Here is a 19,713-nt window from a genome sequence, read left to right on the forward strand (position 1 = left end):
TGTAACTGACCATAACTGCACGGAGACTGTTTATATAACCCCGTGTTGTAATCTTGTTTCCGATTGGCTGGCCGTTGCCCTGCCTGTAACTACCAACGAAGTCAATTGTTATTGTCATTGGATAAGCCCCAGATAAGCAGCATTATTATTCATTCAATAAAAGCTGTTATAATATCTTTCTGCGACGCTGATATCTCTCTCGATCTGTGTACAAATGTTTATATATGTTTTCCTGTTTTCCATATTTCCTACGATTGTCATACAAAGATGTTCAACAGGTTATGTATGCATGTCATAATCGACAGATTTACATTAAGAAGCATTTTGGCATATTAGATTCTTTTTACGAGTCAGTTTATACATTTCATGTATGTAACAGGTTCTTTTCAAGCCTATTCATTCATGTAACATGAGGTCCAAGTATACAGTATGAGTAGATGTCATTGTAATGTGTTCTTTCAGGTTCCAAAATGTTACCGATACGATTGTCTTTGGAACATTTTTGGTTCACTACATATAGAGACATCAGATACACACCCTCATATCTAACCATACATACACTAGTGTACACATACACATATTCAATACATATATACATTGCTTTATATAGTGTTTTATAAATATACCATATCCACATTATCAAGAACGCGTACTAACTAGAAGTGTTTAGTACCTATAAGTATGAAAACAGTAATATTTTATATTATTTTGATTCAGAATTAAACTGATTTCATTCTTCTCATCCCCATTTATCTTTGACCTTGCCCGACCCGCAATTGGGTTACATAAAACTATAAGGCGGGGTTATTTTTATCTGCTTTATCAATCGATACGTCGACCCTGAAAATCAGGAATGCTGAAAGCTTGAAACTTAGTATGAAGCGTTGTATTACCATTGAGTGCGTTAACTGTCGGAAAACTGTTTCAAATATACTTCGTGTTCTGCTTTCAATTTAGAATTAACGAATGTAATTTCTTTACTGTTTTGCATTCATAAAACCCCAAATGTAATCTTTCCATGCGTCACGCAACAAACACTTTGTTTAAATTGTTTAAGTGACGGTTGCAGGATATGTTTACCTTTTTTCATTTCGTGGGCACCTGTCTTCATCACTATTTTGGCTTCTACGCACAATGGAATCGCTTTCGGCAGATGACTGAGACAGGTTATTCTCTGACGTTGACGTTTTTCATTATATTTAACGTCTGGTGTCATGCTGGTGTTGCAGTGTTTCAAACATCACCTTTGCTTGTGTGCTAGTTTTTGTTAAAATGTAGTGGATCTTGCTGATTAGATAATATCTCATTGGTAATGAAAATGCTGCTGTTGGTGGAGTGAGTATGATTCTACGCCGCTGTTAGCAATATTCCAGCACTATCGCGACAGGGAGACCAGGAATGGGCTTCACGCATTGTGCCAATATTGGGAATCGAACCCGTGCCTTCGGAGTGACGAGCAAACGCTTTAAGCAAAAGGCTACCCCTACGCCTACAGGCCACTTGGACGTGGGATGTTCATTATGCATACTTCAGCACACTTACCTAATCCTTCATCGGTCATATCTCATTAGTTCCATGCCCATTAATTAGCCAGCCAATTCTCGGACAGTGAGGTAGGAGATTAATGAAGACAATACCTACATCTGTAATGGAACAGTCCTAATTAGAGTGTTCCACACAGAGGTGTACTTTTTTTTTATCTGCTTCCGATTTGTATATGCTTGGATTATCTTCTCACCACCAACACGCTGGTATGGCAACATACACTCCAATAAGCCAGTCAGTCTGTATGCCATTGCATTGTCTGGGCCAATTACTGCGTTGGTTACACAATGAATAATTAGCAAGAACTGTGACACAAGATCAAGCAACGATTAACTAATCTGTCAGTTGTTTGGATATCTTCTAACCAAAGATAATATTCCCAATTAATCATTATTCTAATTATTAAGTACCCGGTCATCGATATTTTATGGGCCAATTGCGGTGTTGATCACACATTATGCAATCACCGTGATGCACGTCTTAAAGAGGCTCTGACCTCTGACAGTTCTCCGGAACGGGATGCTGACTTTTTCCGTGGATACCCAGATGTTATCCCAGATGGTATTTCGACTAGTTCACGAACTATGCTGCGCTACTTTTAAGTACATTTACCGTCTTTATTGATAGTAGAAGCTCGTATCATCACATTGATCAACAAAAATGAAATACAGTTTGGTCTTGAAATTAATAAGGAACTATTGGCATCTGTGAGGTCGCATCGGTAATGGTGACGAAGTTTTGAAGAGTCATTCGCTAGGAATTCTGTGATTTTCGTTTACACAATTTTGACATGTTATAAAAACTAATTATTTCCCCTGAGCATTGCTTATCATGTCGTGTTAATATGTTGCAGTCATTGTGTAAAGCCGGGTTCGATTCCCGACATTGGGTACAATGTGTGAAGCCCATTTCTGGTGTCCCCCGCCGTGATGGTGCTGGAATATTGCTAAAAGCGGCGTAAACCATACTCACTCATTGTGTAAAACTTAAAAATCTGTCGATTACTTTTATTACGATAACGAATTTGAAACGCTTTGATGTTTGATTTTATCATCCAGTGACTGAAAAATACAGGAATAAAAGAACACGAAAGTCATTGTATATTTCTCTTTCGACTTATGATCCTAGCATAATTGGTCTCTTGAAATGATGTTTTAAGTCCCTTTTTAATATTTTTATGATTAATCATTCGTATGTCTAGACACTCTGTTAACTAAATGGACAGATGTTTCAGTCCATGTAAAATGACTGAAATATTTAGAGATTATTTGTCACATAGACGCCTACAAACGAAAAGGCGTGTAAAAACGATAACAAAGTGTTATCCGTCTCGCACCGAAGAACTTCCAAACGATAACGTAAACCTTAAGGATCTGCAAAGATTTTGTTCAATACTACAGCATATGAATGAAAAGAAAATGTAAATATCGTAATTGCAACCGAAAAATGTAACATGTAAAATGTTGGGCAGTTACCTTGTCGGACGAAAGTATTCGTCAATATCCAATATCGTCAATAAAGGAATAATATCCAATACATTTGCCGCTTTACAAATCAACTTGTTCGATGTCACGTGTCTTTGTAACAATGTCATATTTTTAAATATTTGAAGGGTTTCGGGATATTATAACCAGTGTTTGTTTCTCAACTTATCACGTAGGTTTGTTTCAGATGTTTCATATAGGTGTCAAATCCCATTGGTCAACTGAGACAGCACACGTGACGACTCTTTTTATGGTGTTCAAGGTTCTTTAAAAAAATAATTGAGTCAGATAACAATGATCAATCAGACAACATATTATCGCCTGATCGTTTGAACAAAGTATGTTGATTTTGAAAAAAGGCACTAAACACGTGGATGTATTCCGTATTCCTTGGTAAACCTATATATATCAAAAAGTTACTTTTGATAAATCCACTGTGCATGATAACATTGACTAACGTATGGGGACTCACCATGTCAAATGGGAACCTTTGTCATTTCATCGGAGTAGTACTAACACTAATTATATGTATACCTGTAATAAATTAACTAACTGAGCATCATGTGAATGATGACAAATCAAGAAGTGGCGGGTTGTACCATGAAACATGGATGGCAACTAGGGAGTAGTAATTGGTGTATTTTGTGCAATTTAGTTGCCGGAAAAATAAGGGTCGTTGCTGTTTTGAGTATAAGATAAGAACCTCATTATTCTATGCGTTTATTGCCGTAAAGATTATTTCAGCAGTCGACAACGGTAGCTCAGTTCTTGTTCTGCTCAGATGAGTATGTCAGCAAATCGACTCACGGCACATAATGAGCCCCGGCGGGCAGTGTTATACAGCCGGGTAAAAGCTAGGACCTTGTGCCCCTAAAACCAATGGGATAAGAAGCTAACAGACCAGAAACGTATCGACAAATAACTTTATCATTCTGTCTCGGAAAGTTATTCACCGCTGTGCTGAATACCATATTGAATAAATATGTGTAAGAAAACAACATCCTTTCCTAGAAAAAGGTTACTAGTACTACACATATCGTTGTATTCAGCAGTCTTATGGACATTTAAAAATCAACACAAAACAAACTATATTGCTGGGTGGGCCAGTCGTCTAAGGCGCCGCAATTCGCTGTGCGGAGTTGCGTCCCTTGTACAAACCAGAGACCTATGATTGTGGTTTCGAATCCCGGCAGATTATGGCGGAAACCGCTTTCCCATGGAATAAACGGAGAGCTCTTTTAAGATACGATTCAACATGTACACTAATACCAAACCAATAGTAAACATAATGATGACATTTCAGGATATTTTCGCTGTGAAGAAGTAGTTTGTTAAAGCGATAACCTATTTCATTGTCACTCATATTCTGATGACACAGTCATACTATCAGACAACCCTGAACATTGTATCAGTGTCCTTTATGAATGTTGTGAACAATGGAAGCTGACCATTGACATTTCTAAAACTAAGCTAGTCGTTTTGGGGTCCGGTCCAACAACGAAAAGTAAACGTGTCTATATTTTGAATGATAAACAGCTTGCTATTGTTGATGATTGTGATTATTTTTGTAATAAATTCAGAAGAAACCGTAAATATACAAATGCTGTTGATACACTTCGTGACCAAGCCCTGAAAGCCATGTTTATTTTGTTATCTAAGGCCAATAGTCGTCATTAACCCACCGATAAAATGTTTAATGTTGCAAGTATTCTGTGGCCTTTTATGTTGTATAGATGTGTCGTATGGAGTTAGTCAGACGTTGAACTGTTGGGAATATATATACCGTTTTTGGTTTTGTTTAAATCATTCTGAATCAATCTTAGAGTAGATCGGCATACGCTAAATAGTGAAACTCTTAGTCTTCCTATTTGTGTATATAGGCAACGTATCATATCCTACTGGTTTAAACTTGTCACAAATGCTAATAAGAATAAATTGTAAGTTATTGTGCATAACATATCAGTAAATATGTTTATAAATGATAAATATCCATCCCAATGGATTGCATACGTTCTTGGTAAATGCAGCTTATCCAATATATGGTGTAACCTACATGTGACCGACACTGGTAATTTCTACAGTTTTTTAACGTATGGCTGATCAATTTGCTAAAAAATGGCAGCCAATCAGACAACCTCACATGGAGGTCATCGGTATAACTGCAAAGTATCAATGTATATATGTGAGACTATTGGAAGGTGGAAGTCGTCCCTCTTGTACAGTCTTGTGGAGAGTTTCTTTGTCACTCTGAATCAGTATGGATGCTATAAACAGATGAAGCAGTTTTGCTGGACTCTTCTATTCCTAGACCACGTGAGTGAATCAGTGGAAGGGACTTGGCTATTTGGATAACCATATTGGATAATCGATATACCCATTTTATAATAAAAGTATTACTTTGTGCAATCACTGGAGATAAGAGCTTTGTATAGTCAACTTTGTCAGCGATATCGCTCAAAGCCTTCTGCATTCCAAAAAACGATGAGGCAGCTCTGTTGCCATACATGCAGTTTATATCTAAAGCAGAATATTTTCTTATGTTGTTTATAATTTTAATGCCAATAGGGTTAGAAATGACCATGTATGTAAATTACTTTACGCGTACATGTGTATTGTTCAAATCATGTTGACGTCATTCAATTTTGACAATGGTGGTTTTCTAAAGCGGCGGTCGTGATTAGTGTCTAAACGGGGATTGCAAAATAATGGGAAATAAAGAAAATATCATACTCACATGTGAGTCATACTGATTTCACGAAACTCGTGAATAAATTCGTGCATCATGCTTTCGCTCGGGAAATACAAGCATGCTGACTCTCATTTCGGAAAATCAGTATGACACACGTGCTGATATAATAATCTCTATATATTTAAAAAAAACTATTATGTTATTAACATAATTATATATAATTGTGAAAGATAAAACATTTTTGATCGGTTCAGATTTATTTCTGATTGTACAGAGAAAAGGAAAATGTGTTTAAGCTTCTTCTCCTTCTCCTTCTTCCTCGTCAAACTCTCCCTCTTCCTCGGCTGTAGCGTCCTGGTACTGCTGGTATTCGGACACCAAATCGTTCATGTTGGATTCGGCCTCAGTGAATTCCATCTCATCCATACCCTCGCCAGTGTACCAGTGAAGGAAAGCCTTGCGACGGAACATGGCTGTGAACTGCTCGGAAATACGTTTGAAGATCTCCTGGATGGCTGTGCTGTTACCAATGAAGGTAGACGACATCTTGAGACCACGTGGTGGGATGTCACAGACGGCGGTTTTAACGTTGTTGGGGATCCATTCGACAAAGTAGCTGCTGTTCTTGTTTTGGACGTTGAGCATCTGTTCATCAACCTCCTTCATGGACATGCGACCTCGGAACATGGTAGCCACGGTCAGGTAGCGGCCGTGACGGGGATCACAGGCAGCCATCATGTTCTTGGCATCAAACATCTGCTGGGTGAGTTCAGGAACAGTCAGGGCACGGTACTGCTGGCTTCCTCTGGATGTGAGTGGAGCGAACCCGGGCATGAAGAAGTGGAGACGAGGGAAGGGCACCATGTTGACAGCCAATTTACGGAGATCGGCATTCAACTGACCAGGGAATCGAAGACATGTTGTTACTCCAGACATGGTGGCGGACACCAGATGGTTGAGGTCACCGTAGGTGGGTGTGGTCAGCTTCAGTGTCCTGAAGCAGATGTCGTAGAGAGCCTCGTTGTCAATACAATAGGACTCGTCAGTGTTCTCAACGAGCTGATGTACAGACAAGGTCGCGTTGTATGGCTCAACAACTGTGTCCGACACCTGGTCAGAAAGAAAACATCACATTATTAGATATATTGGACATGGTGTTTAGGAAACGCCAAAACCTTGTCATGTTGAAACTGAATTATCTCGATATATCTTTTAAAACAATTTTGGGATCTTTTCTTGACATGTACTAAATGGTAATGATGACTTTGAGTTAGAAAAAGTCAGTTGTTAACAATATAGAAATCAAACTTGTTTATTCAAGTTCCATGTCATACCTTTGGTGATGGCACAACGGAGAAGGTGTTCATGATCCTGTCGGGGTACTCCTCCCTGATCTTGCTGATGAGGAGGGTGCCCATGCCAGACCCGGTGCCGCCACCCAGGGAGTGGGTCAGCTGGAAGCCCTGCAGACAGTCACAGCTCTCCGCCTCCTTCCGGACAACATCCAACACGGAGTCTACCAGCTCGGCGCCCTCTGTGTAGTGACCCTTGGCCCAGTTGTTGCCAGCACCGCTCTGACCGAAGACAAAGTTGTCTGGACGGAAGATTTGCCCGAAGGGACCGGATCGAACAGAGTCCATGGTTCCGGGCTCCAGATCCACGAGAACAGCACGGGGGACATATTTGCCTCCTGGAAAAGTATGAAAAGAGTTCACCATATGTTTCGATGTTCATTATTCCATTTTTTATGAATAGTTACTTCCGATGTTTGAGATATACATGTAAATGACGTATTTCCAGGTATGACGACCGCCTCCGTGGTCCAGTGGTAGAGTGTCAGCTTGGATACGACGTCGCTAAATAAGTGCAGTAATCATGGACGCGACGTTAAACCCCATTTCACTTCACCTACAGTTATTGCATTCATCTCATCAAATGTGACTTTAGTTTCAAATAGACATTCCTGTGTCATTTATCTGAAAACATTTTTTCCGAAATTATTCATCTTTAGCCACCATAAAACATGAGTGTATACTTTCTTTTGCCCTGCAGTTTATTTAAAACATCATGCACACCTGTAGCCTCGTTGTAGTAGACGTTGATTCTCTCCAGTTGCAGGTCGGAGTCACCGTGGTAGGTGCCGGTGGGGTCAATGCCGTGCTCATCAGAGATCACCTCCCAGAACTGAAATTAATTACAAGCATTATTGTTTCATCTAATTATTTTCCAAATGGATAATTATGAATTCAATAAAAGATAAATATTATAGATAAATTATGAAACAAGTATCAGTGTGTGCCTTCAGCTGATTGATCGAGTTCAGTGGGATTCGAAATTAGGACATTATATATACAAGCACACGACGAATGATAACCATTACAGTAAACTACGGTTATAACGAACACGCTTATAACGAACCGACGGATATAACGAACATCCTTTTTATGGTCCCGACTATTTGCTGTAGGTATGCTGTATATATGTTTATAATGAACTACGGTTAAAATGTACTAAAATTAGTAGTCCCCATGAGTTCGTTATAACCGTATTTTACTGTACTGACAAAAGACATATTTCGGCATTGCGACCTGAATATTATTATTTTGGTTGTCATCTGCTCGTAATTGTCGTTTAAAATAGTTTTTTTCATGCATTTGTCAAACCAACCTGATTTTGTTTTTTTGTTGTTTGTTTTGTTTGTTGTTGTTTTTTGTTTGTTTGTTTTTGTTCGTTGTTGTTGGTTTTTTTGTGGGTGGGGTTGGGCGTGGGGCGCGGAGTTGGTGACGTCTTTGCATCCCAGAGATAAGAAATAATTTAGTACACTGTCACCACTCTGGCAAACAACTCCTTTACCTTAACCGTCGGGCCTCAGTAAAATCGATAGTAAGTGTTCGCGGATTATATACGATATTTTTGTGTTTGAATTATTGGGATATTTTGAAATAAAAACAATTGGGATACTTTTCAAAATATTATGTTGTTTATGTGTTGTTTGTTGATTTCAGTTCCCTTACATATTTCATCAAACCGAGAAATAGTTTTGATTTGTATGTTTTGGTTTAAAACGAACTACGGTTATAATGTACTAAAATTAGTAGTCCCCATGAGTTCGTTATAACCGTATTTTACTGAGTGCGTAAACTGAAAATTCACTCACCTTAGCACCAATCTGGTTGCCGCACTGGCCAGCTTGCATATGGACGATCTCACGCATGTTGAATGTTGGAGGAAGGAAGGGAAGCGTAAAGCGCTATTGCTGTTGAATCCAAGCTTAATACTTGAGTTGTAATTGACCATAACAAGGCAGAGGCTGTTTATATGTAATCCTCGTGTTGTGTTCTTGTTCCTGATTGGCTGACGGTTTCCCTGCATGTAACTACAAACAAAGTTAATCCCAGTCATTAGTCGATAATCCTCTTATTAACCACAGAAGCCGTAAATGATTATTTTCACGATGACTATACTTGTACTCTTATTATTTCTCAAGAAAGGAATATAATTATTTGCACCCAGGTTGGTTACCCCATATCGCACTCTGTCTCCACTTGCCCATCTATCCATATCACCACTATTGCCTCTATTTCTGTTTATATAGAACTTTGCGGTTTTGCAAATATTATGTTGCAAAATCAAAACGCTAGGTTAATGACTTTTGAATATACATGTCAATCAATATACTTATTAATAACATATAAATACAAGGTCAAAATTGTAAACTAACCAAGTCTCATAATACTAAATTGCCTAATTATCAAACATTAAAAAGTAGAATGGTAATGGGTTGTAGGTGCTGACATTAAAATTTTGAAGGGTAATGGATTGTAGGTGTGAACAATAAACTCAGAAGGGTAATGGATTGTAGGTGTGAACAATAAACTCAGAAGGGTAATGATTTGCGGGTGTTAACAATAAACTCAGAAGGGTAATGGATTGTAGGTGTGAACAATAAACTCAGAAGGGTAATGGATTGCGGGTGTTAACAATAAACTCTGAAGGGTAATGGATTGTAGGTGTGAACAATAAACTCTGAATGGTAATGGATTGTAGGTGTAAACAATAAACTCAGAAGGGTAATGGATTGTAGATGTGAACAATAAACTCAGAGGGGTAATGGATTGTAGGTGTCAACAATAAACTCAGAAGGGTAATGGATTGTAGATGTGAACAATAAACTCAGAAGGGTAATGGATTGCGGGTGTTAACAATAAACTCTGAAGGGTAATGGATTGTAGGTGTGAACAATAAACTCAGAAGGGTAATGGATTGTAGGTGTTAACAATAAACTCAGAAGGGTAATGGATTGTAGATGTGAACAATAAACTCAGATGGGTAATGGATTGTAGGTGTTAACAATAAACTCAGAAGGGTAATGGATTGTAGATGTGAACAATAAACTCAGAAGGGTAATGGATTGCGGGTGTTAACAATAAACTCTGAAGGGTAATGGATTGTAGGTGTGAACAATAAACTCAGAAGGGTAATGGATTGTAGGTGTGAACAATAAACTCAGAAGGGTAATGGGTTGTTAGTGTTAACAATAAACTCAGAAGGGTAATGGATTGTAGGTGTTAACATTTAAATTTGGAAAGGCAATGGTTTGTGTGTGTTAACAATAAACTCATAAGGGTAATGGGTTGTAGGTGTTTACATTTAAATTTGGAAGGGTAATGAATTGTGGGTGTTAACATTCAAACTCAGAAAGATAATTGATTGTGCGTGTTAACATTAAAACTCTGAAGGTAATGGATTGTGGTAAACATTAAAACTTTAAAAAAGTTTTCGTTTTCATTGAGGTGTGATAATATTTATTTTACCAAATCTCAACAAGTTCTATTGTAAAAAAAACAAATGGTATCCATTACAACATATACATATTTTTTTCAGAAACGATATTCTATCAAACCTTGAAATATAGAACAAGTTACCGTCACCTGATACCCGTCGTAAGAAAAACAAAGAGAAACTACATAATGTAATTTGCACAACCGCTCTCTGTTGCTGATGAATTTCACTATTTATTTTGTTGTGAAGCCTTTTCACACGAAGTAGTATAACATCATACTCAAACTTCACTTGGTCAAATGTAAACAACCTTAAAATGTCTTCTCAACTCGTCACGACTAAAAGAATATGAAACAAAGGTCAAAGTGTATGATAATAATACTAACTGAGAAAAAGGTAATTAACTTTCACCTTGATTGACATATCTAATGATATCATACATGTATACACATACATATACATAATATGTGTGTTTGTCTAATTATTGTAAGCTCTTGTACTGAGGTGGATGAATCATGGGTTTTGTGGAGAACTGATTGGTTGATTGGTGGTTGGTTGGGAGGCTTGTTGGTTTGATTGATTGAGTAACCATAAAAACGGGATCAATATGACGATCAAATATTTCTAGAAATCTTAAAAGGTGCGTCATAACCAGCTGATATTTTACAACGTATCGACGTTGTTTCATTCCCAACTAAAATGTGATAACATCAACTTCATTCCAAAACTACACATATTCCATTTTCATTCCTTGCACCCTGTACTTCTAACTTACAATTACGAACGTCATTTCTATTTGTGCAATATTATGATTCAGAGAATATTGTTTTACACCAGTCAGCAAGCTTAGAGCCATATCACAACAACCTGTAAATATTCGAATGAGGCTGGACCAGGCACACCCGTATTTGACTGCATGCTCAATAGTATTATTCTTCACATTATGAGATAAGCCTCTTACAAACATTGATCCAACTTAATATATAGAGACGGATTTAGGTCTTAATATCAATCTGGTTGTAGTCGACATTGGTGTGCATGGAGTTCCAATTTGGTTACACACACATACATGCGCAGTCACTTATGCCACTTTGACTGTACGTTAGTCATTATATTATTTCTGTATCAAGTAGACTTAAGCTGAACAAGAGTTATTTCAGATACTTGCACGTTGAAGGAACATAAGCGAATGTCAAACTGTATTTTTAATCCTATTGAGTTTTGTTTGTTTTTTTTGTTTAACGCCGCACTCAGCAATGTTCCAGCTATATGACAGCGGTCTGTTAATAATCGAGTCTGGATCAGACAATCCAGTGTTTGACATCATGAGCAGCTATCTACGCAGTTCGGATACCTTGACATGCATCAACCAAGTCAGCGAGCCTGACAACCCGATCCCAGTTCGGATACCTTGACATGCATCAACCAAGTCAGCGAGCCTGACAAACCGATCCCGTTAGTCGCCTCTCGACAAGCATGGATTGCCGGAGATCTATTTTAACCCCGATCTTCACGGGTGCACTTCTATTGTCTAACACATCATGCTTACTCGTAATTATTAATAGTCATAATAACCTTTCCATAATGAAAAGAAATCTCTGCTTGAAGCACAGTCCACTGTACTATTCCGACTATATCATAATATAATTTCTTTTGGTATTTTCAACATATTTTCTTCACAAATGGGAATGGGATTAGTCTTCGAATACCCTCTCCAACCATATCTCTACCATTGTAATACAAATTCAGTATTGTTGAAAACAGTCAAAGAAGAGAAGAAATTAATGGGCAGCAGGGGTAAAATCTATACACGCATGAGTCAAATACAGTTTACATTGATAAATACATCAAACTGTCTCTTGAATCGTCTTGTATTTGACAGAAAAATATGCAGCGAAATACTATTTTTCCTGCAATTCCATATAAAGAAATTGCACATATACTGGTATGAACTAATCAGATGTATTAAGAATGTTATCATACAATATCTGTCTTTGTTTTAATCAATATACAGGTTACAGTCGATTAGATAATGATAAGTATTTTTACATGGATTACAGCATGGACAATAGGCACTGTTTAAACATAGCATAATTGAGCTGGTTAACATTGTTTCGTGACTCTTTGGTTTACCTTATTAAGTGTTGTTTGTCTACAGTAAGCATGCAGTTCTCTTTTCAGGTATAATATGTACATTAGTATCAACACTAGGTGATTTGTGATTGTTCCGCTTACTTGCAATTGGATAATTATTGAATGGCCGGCGATTTGGTAATGAGAGCCAAATGGTCATTAACGCAAACATCGAGCGTATAGTCAGCTTGCCTAAGCTCTAAGTTGATTTGGCGTAATCTTTAATTTATTTTGTTTTGATAACTATGTTTCATTTCGAAAAGTAAATTTTATGTTTAAATAATTTAAAACAATGGGCGGCGTTGCTTGACCGTAAACTATACTTTCTTAATGGCACTTCTTCTTCAGACATACTAGTGAGTGAGTGAGTTGGGTTTAACGCCGCTTTTAACATTATTCCAGTTATATCACGGCGTGTCAGCTTAATATGGAAGGAAAGCCCGAAGTGATACAGGTCTCAGACGTTTACCACTTCGGTGAAACCCACGAGCACGGGTATGGTGCTGACAAACCTAGAAACATAATCGGGGTCAGACATACTACAATAGCAATATTCAAAGTATGTGTGACAATGCATTGTGGACAGCAGACACTATAGAAATCGACTAAAAGAGTGTATTGCAAGTTTTAGCTTTAAGTTTTGCCGACTTTGATGTCATACCCTTTGCGTCACATTGAGAGGTTTGATGTCATAAAAGTGACCTGCTGTGTGGAACTAAACCTTGCCTTGCATGATTACTTTCCAGAAGGCGAGCCAAATTTATGTTGCCTGGTGAAGAAGCTGTGCTTCACACTTACAGTGCCTGTTTAATATCAAAATAATGTTCAGGCACAGACAGACCCATAGTTTTGTTTGATAGGCATTTGTCAGAAGTTGAAGGAAACACCCGTAATATGTTTGAAACAAGTTATGGGTCGCAAAGTAGACTTTGTGGATAACAACGACTTCATTGTACTGTAATGACCATGTTTCGGTATGTATCCAACCGTTGTCAAGAAAGGCTGAATAATGGACATGGTAAAGAAAATATATGGTAGATATACATATTCTGTACCATGTTCATTATCTAGCACATTTATGATATTCCTACACATTTAGATACAATGTAGGTGTGTGTGTTCAAAAAGAAGCATCTAATTTCATTGTTTCAACACGGAACTGTAGAATGTATAAATGGCTTTGGAGAGAATGTCCTTGAATGTAAACAAAAGTTGTTGTTGTTTTTAAAAATGACCAGACCGTATCATCATATTGTTGCCCATGGCATGTAGGGCATTGCACTCCTGGTGTTTGGTAGTGAAAAGGTATACACCATCACATGCATGGTCTGTATTTATCATGACAATTGATATATTTTCAATACAACACGATTATATGCATGAGATCACAACAAATTAATCATTTGTTCTACGTGTGTTTGTCTTCTTCACAACGTCACAAAAAGGTAAGATTTAAAAGATAATATTCTCACTGTGAATGAATGCATACAATGAATGTTGTTCCTGACAGCAGTGGACAGAGATTTTTATCTCATTTTACATTCAAATATTAACTTCTGATTGGTTAAGGATCGGACAATTACTTTCCATGTAGTGTGCTCATGTACCCCGCTGAGAAATCAATCGGAACACATCGTAGGCAATATGCATATCTCGAATGAAACTGCGGACATATATTACGGATCTGTATGAATGAATGTCGATGTTATAAATTCGTTGTCAACCGATCCCTCGGGCATTTGGTGTGATGTACCCTGTGTGTGAGCCTACGTGTATGTACCCCAAGCCCGACGCCTAGGGATAAATAGACTCACACACAAGTTTCATCACACCATATGCACCTCGAGATCAGTTAACAACTTATAAAATTCATCGCAATCGGATGTTCCTATAAAAACAATGGAATTGCTATGCTTCTGTTTCTATCAGTACATGGAATCATCACTGACTTAAACAAAAATACTTTGTTGTCAAATGTCTGATCCGGGTTCGATTCCCTGTAAGGATATATCTGAAGACAATATTTGGTGTTCCCCTGCTTGAATGTTGTTTAAAATGGGCATAATCACTGATTATCTGTAATCGATTCGTATTATTTTTATCCCTATGTTGCCTTTTACGCCTATTGGAATCTGTTTCGACGGAGAGTCGGGACTGGATATTGTCTGGCATTGTCGGATTATATTTACATCTAAATGCAATTCAATCACTCCCTTCAAGGTCGTTATATGCTTTGATGACATATAAAGTTATCCTTAAATGAACCAGACAAACTCATTTTTTGATCGGTTCAAATATGTATTTCTGAGTATACACAAAAAAGCTTCTTCTGATTCGTCAAGCTTTCTTTTTACTCAGCTAGAGTATCGTGTTGTATCTTCGACAGTGAAGTGCGTAGTTACTAGCACATTAAAAGGGGTTTTCTCTCATTTCTTCTTTCCTTGTTCCTATATGGTATATTTAACTCAACTGTATATGCACTATTCGTATCGTAAAGCAAAACGAAATATATTCATCGGGTTCAGATTTATTCTGAGTGTACAGATATATGCATTGCAGATCTAGGCTTCTTCGCCTTCTCCTTCTTCCTCGTCAAACTCTCCCTCTTCCTCGGCGGTAGCGTCCTGGTACTGCTGGTATTCGGACACCAAGTCGTTCATGTTGGATTCGGCCTCAGTGAACTCCATCTCATCCATACCCTCGCCAGTGTACCAGTGAAGGAAAGCCTTGCGACGGAACATGGCTGTGAATTGCTCGGAAATACGTTTGAAGATCTCCTGGATGGCTGTGCTGTTACCAATGAAGGTAGACGACATCTTGAGACCACGTGGTGGGATGTCACAGACAGCCGTTTTAACGTTGTTGGGGATCCATTCGACAAAGTAGCTGCTGTTTTTGTTTTGGACGTTGAGCATCTGTTCGTCAACCTCCTTCATGGACATGCGACCTCGGAACATGGCAGCCACGGTCAGGTAGCGACCGTGACGGGGATCGCAGGCAGCCATCATGTTCTTGGCATCGAACATTTGCTGGGTGAGTTCGGGCACAGTCAGGGCACGGTACTGCTGGCTTCCTCTGGATGTGAGTGGAGCGAACCCGGGCATGAAGAAGTGGAGACGAGGGAAGGGTACCATGTTGACAGCCAATTTACGGAGATCAGCATTCAACTGTCCGGGGAAACGAAGACATGTTGTTACTCCGGACATGGTGGCGGACACTAGATGGTTGAGGTCACCGTAGGTGGGTGTGGTCAGCTTGAGTGTCCTGAAGCAGATGTCGTAGAGAGCCTCGTTGTCAATACAGTAGGACTCGTCAGTGTTCTCAACGAGCTGATGTACAGACAAGGTGGCGTTGTATGGCTCAACAACTGTGTCCGACACCTGAAAAAAGGAAAAACATGACATTGTACATTGACACATCACCGATGGTGTTCAGGGCACGTTTTCTTCTTTGTTATTTGTCGCTTAAGGTCGGCGTCATCAATATTCGAAAAACATGTATATTAAAACGACCTGTATAAAATCGACTCTGGAATCGGGTATCAGTGGTTGACATTGGGCGCAACGCCCCCACACCGCCGAGGAGCGATCAAACGCAATAAACAAAATCATCAAGCGTCACCACCCTATTCATTTAGTCCACCGCCCCGCTAATGGCAAGAGGTTTCTTGGCCTCATTTAACAGACTGACGTGATAAACCTACACGTACATTACTATCTTGGCATATTGTCTATGTGTGCAGCTTTTGTACATACCTTTGGTGACGGCACAACGGAGAAGGTGTTCATGATCCTGTCGGGGTACTCCTCCCTGATCTTGCTGATGAGGAGGGTGCCCATGCCAGACCCGGTGCCGCCACCCAGGGAGTGGGTCAGCTGGAAGCCTTGCAGACAGTCACAGCTCTCTGCCTCCTTCCGGACAACATCCAACACGGAGTCTACCAGCTCGGCGCCCTCTGTGTAGTGTCCCTTGGCCCAGTTGTTGCCAGCACCGCTCTGACCGAAGACAAAGTTGTCTGGACGGAAGATTTGCCCGAAGGGACCGGATCGGACAGAGTCCATTGTTCCGGGTTCCAGATCCACGAGAACAGCACGGGGAACATATTTGCCTCCTGGAAAAATATTTTGCTTAGGTCAATATCCAAATGTTTGTCTACCAGTGTATGTCTTTGATCTGGGTATATTTTGTTTGAGAGGCATTACTTAGAAGTTGGCGGATGACAAGGTAGACACAATTTTATGGATAAAAACTTCTTTAATACTGTAAATAGCGACGTTTTTTTACAGTATTAAAGAAGTAGTTATCCATAAAATTGTGTCCATCTTTTCTGGGGATATTACTTGGAACTGCACGTTGTAATGTTTTTGCTATCATCGTTGCCCATAGTATTAACGTCCTGTCATGCTGATCGTATTTGAGCGCATTGGTGATACGTTGTTCTGTCAGTGAAGACAATTTAATAAACAGACACACATACACACCTGTTGCCTCGTTGTAGTAGACGTTGATTCTCTCCAGTTGCAGGTCGGAGTCACCGTGGTAGGTGCCGGTGGGGTCAATGCCGTGCTCATCAGAGATCACCTCCCAGAACTAAAAAAAAGAAGAGTAACGTGGAGTATGGCAAAACGTCGCTCAACATGAATGAACGGTAAATGTATCAACGGAGGGTGTCGTATTTTCGTCAATCGAAACACCTGAAACGTATTTTGCTTCATATTATTCCGGTTCTTTCGGTGTCATTTTAGCGCGATAATTGATTTCCAGTGGTTTGTTTATGTAAATAACTATTTGATCAAACACAAATAAGTTGTATTCTGCAAATAAGGTGTAGTTTGATCAACAAAATTACTGTAAAAAGTGGATAACAGCGTATTACAAGAGTACACGCGACATAATTCATTCTATAATTATATGAAATATCTGCAAAAAAACAGCGTCGTTACCTTGTGTCCCACTCTGCTTTGACAGGAATTGTTTACGAGGATTGAATTTCAAAGAGGACCGTACGAATCGCGCTCATTAGCCGTTTGATCAGGGTTACAGCAGTCAAGGCGTTCGTGACGCTTTCAAAATGTTTTACGTAGACATGTGGAAGACAATTTCAAATTTGACGCCAAATTGCAATTCCCTACTATGGATACTTACAATATCAGTCCGGAAATAGTTTACTTTGATATTTACACTTAATTATCTCAGCGGAATTCCCAAATCATAACTGTGCAGCTTACCAAGCAGGAAAGTACCTTGAATTCAATTCAGCAATAATGGATGAAGAAGCTTTAGACCATTTGGCTTCTTCAAATATTTCGCCACAGGATGAATTATTTGTAAAGCGTTTCAGATTGTGTTGTGGGCATGTACGTGGTTTATTGGTGTATACGTGATGAATGTTTGTGGGAGTCCTACAAAACAGCACGTACACGCTTGTTCATATACTTAGTGCAGACATTGAGAATCCTTCCACAACAAACCCACCTTAGCTCCGATCTGGTTGCCGCACTGGCCAGCTTGCATGTGGACGATCTCACGCATGTTGAATGTTGGAAGAAGGAGGGAGACGGTATAAAGTTGTGTGTTGGAAATGTCCTTTCACTTATTTGAGCAAATGTTGACTTGATCCTTGACAGAACAAGACTTTGACTTATATAGGTTCTGCCTAATGTGTTGCATGCGTTGTCTGGCAACAAGGCTCACATCTTACTGCAGATTAGCGAATCGTTAATGCTAATCCCCACCAACAGCTTGAGATAATCTACTATCGTTGGATCATAGGTTTTCGGACGTCATACGTTTTCGGACAGCCATGTTTATCGCGATTACTCGCTCTATAACGTGGGGGTGTAGCATCACACAGAAATTGTAAATACTCAGATGATGGCTTGTTTCAAGAGAAAGTTGTCTTTTATGTGCGAATGAGATGCTTTACATTTTTTCATGTGATTAGAGAGAAAAACTACGACAGTTTCTTAGGCGTCCGAAAATTAGTCAGATGAAATAGCCAAGCCAATGCTACTTCAACACCAGTTTGTGCAACATAAAATAATAATAATAATAATAATAATAATAATAATAATTCATGATTGCCTACATTACACTAACATAATTTGTTTGTTTTTGTGCATTGAAACGTACATCGTTAGCTCGGATGTCTTTAACAGGATATGTCGTCTAAGGCGATATATTAGTGAGATCACAGCAGAATGCAGCATTATGATCTCATATCCCGCGCCCTGATTGACTCAAACATCAACTAATCCACATAATGTCAATAGTCCCGATTACGTTGGGGCAATGAGGTTTAAATGCTTACCATTGTGTTCCAAACCTACGAGGCATTAAAAGCTACTAATTCCTGCGATGTCGTTAGATATTTAAAGCACAGTCAACTCTCATTAAAGGGACTTAAACTTTAAGTGGATTCTGAACACCTGATTCATTCGTCAATTGTTGAAACCTGATAAATGGAGTTGTTTATGCAGTATTAGCAACAAGACACATTATAGTGACCCACTGGGTTCGTTTGCATGGACAATTTGGCCGTTAAACTTGAACGGATATTGCTGTATAAACAATGTGTTGACAGATCGCTACTCACTAGATGCCAGTGACGAGCTTATCAAGACAAACGTGTGACTTGTGTTTGTCGTAGGTGTCGACCTATATGTAGGCCATGGATTGTTATGAGCTAGTTTACGGTCTTTCTTCTCAACCCTTTGTTCAATGGTCGAACCAAAAATAAATTTAATATCTTCAATATTTTGGGTTAGAATGAAGGGTCGATAGAACGAACAAACAATTCAAATTCACTATTTGCCTTTTGGCTTTTTTTGTAAAATGTAAAGGGATTGGTATACAAGAATCAATATCAATAAGTGAAGTATTTTTGAAGGTTTATTTGTTTGTTCGTTTGCCGCACTCGGCATTATTCCATTAATATGACAGCGGTCTGTGAATAATCGAGTCTTCCCAGGCCAATCCAGTGACTGACATTATGAGCATCTTTCGACAAGCATATGGGTGTTGGAGACCGATTATATAATACTAATTATATGTGTTGTATTTAACATCGGTTTGTAACGA

At 38.9% G+C, this 19,713-nt stretch overlaps 2 protein-coding genes across 2 annotated transcripts; both read right to left on the minus strand.

Moving 5' to 3' along the window:
- Window positions 1-5,956: 5,956 nt before the first annotated feature.
- On the minus strand, window positions 5,957-9,005 carry LOC125371630 (tubulin beta chain-like). The gene is made up of 4 exons (XM_048385481.1): window positions 8,876-9,005; window positions 7,794-7,902; window positions 7,053-7,408; window positions 5,957-6,828 (listed from the first exon to the last, which is right to left on the minus strand). The coding sequence occupies exons 1-4, from the start codon at window positions 8,930-8,932 to the stop codon at window positions 6,010-6,012; spliced, it is 1,341 nt and encodes a 446-aa protein (XP_048241438.1). The 5' UTR covers window positions 8,933-9,005; the 3' UTR covers window positions 5,957-6,009.
- A 6,142-nt stretch (window positions 9,006-15,147) lies between these two features.
- Window positions 15,148-18,247, minus strand: LOC124142784 (tubulin beta chain-like). The gene is made up of 4 exons (XM_046511442.2): window positions 18,109-18,247; window positions 17,115-17,223; window positions 16,389-16,744; window positions 15,148-16,013 (listed from the first exon to the last, which is right to left on the minus strand). The coding sequence occupies exons 1-4, from the start codon at window positions 18,163-18,165 to the stop codon at window positions 15,195-15,197; spliced, it is 1,341 nt and encodes a 446-aa protein (XP_046367398.1). The 5' UTR covers window positions 18,166-18,247; the 3' UTR covers window positions 15,148-15,194.
- Between the last annotated feature and the right edge of the window lie 1,466 nt (window positions 18,248-19,713).

This window comes from Haliotis rufescens, unplaced genomic scaffold (genome assembly GCF_023055435.1).
Source record: "Haliotis rufescens isolate VD_foot unplaced genomic scaffold, xgHalRufe1.0.p SCAF_59, whole genome shotgun sequence".
In the NCBI taxonomy this organism is placed as follows: Eukaryota; Metazoa; Mollusca; class Gastropoda; order Lepetellida; family Haliotidae; genus Haliotis; species Haliotis rufescens.

What these genes read in the sequence shown, in the direction of transcription:
- LOC125371630 (XM_048385481.1), bottom strand. Translation starts at nt 8,932, where the DNA reads ATGCGTGAGATCGTCCATATGCAAGCTGGCCAGTGCGGCAACCAGATT. An exon ending in GCAACCAGATTGGTGCTAAG is followed by an intron (nt 7,903 to 8,875) that starts GTGAGTGAATTT and finishes AATTAATTTCAG; the next exon opens with TTCTGGGAGGTGATCTCTGA. An exon ending in CTACTACAACGAGGCTACAG is followed by an intron (nt 7,409 to 7,793) that starts GTGTGCATGATG and finishes ATACTTTTCCAG; the next exon opens with GAGGCAAATATGTCCCCCGT.
- LOC124142784 (XM_046511442.2), bottom strand. Translation starts at nt 18,165, where the DNA reads ATGCGTGAGATCGTCCACATGCAAGCTGGCCAGTGCGGCAACCAGATC. An exon ending in GCAACCAGATCGGAGCTAAG is followed by an intron (nt 17,224 to 18,108) that starts GTGGGTTTGTTG and finishes TCTTTTTTTTAG; the next exon opens with TTCTGGGAGGTGATCTCTGA. An exon ending in CCGTTGTGCCGTCACCAAAG is followed by an intron (nt 16,014 to 16,388) that starts GTATGTACAAAA and finishes TCCTTTTTTCAG; the next exon opens with GTGTCGGACACAGTTGTTGA.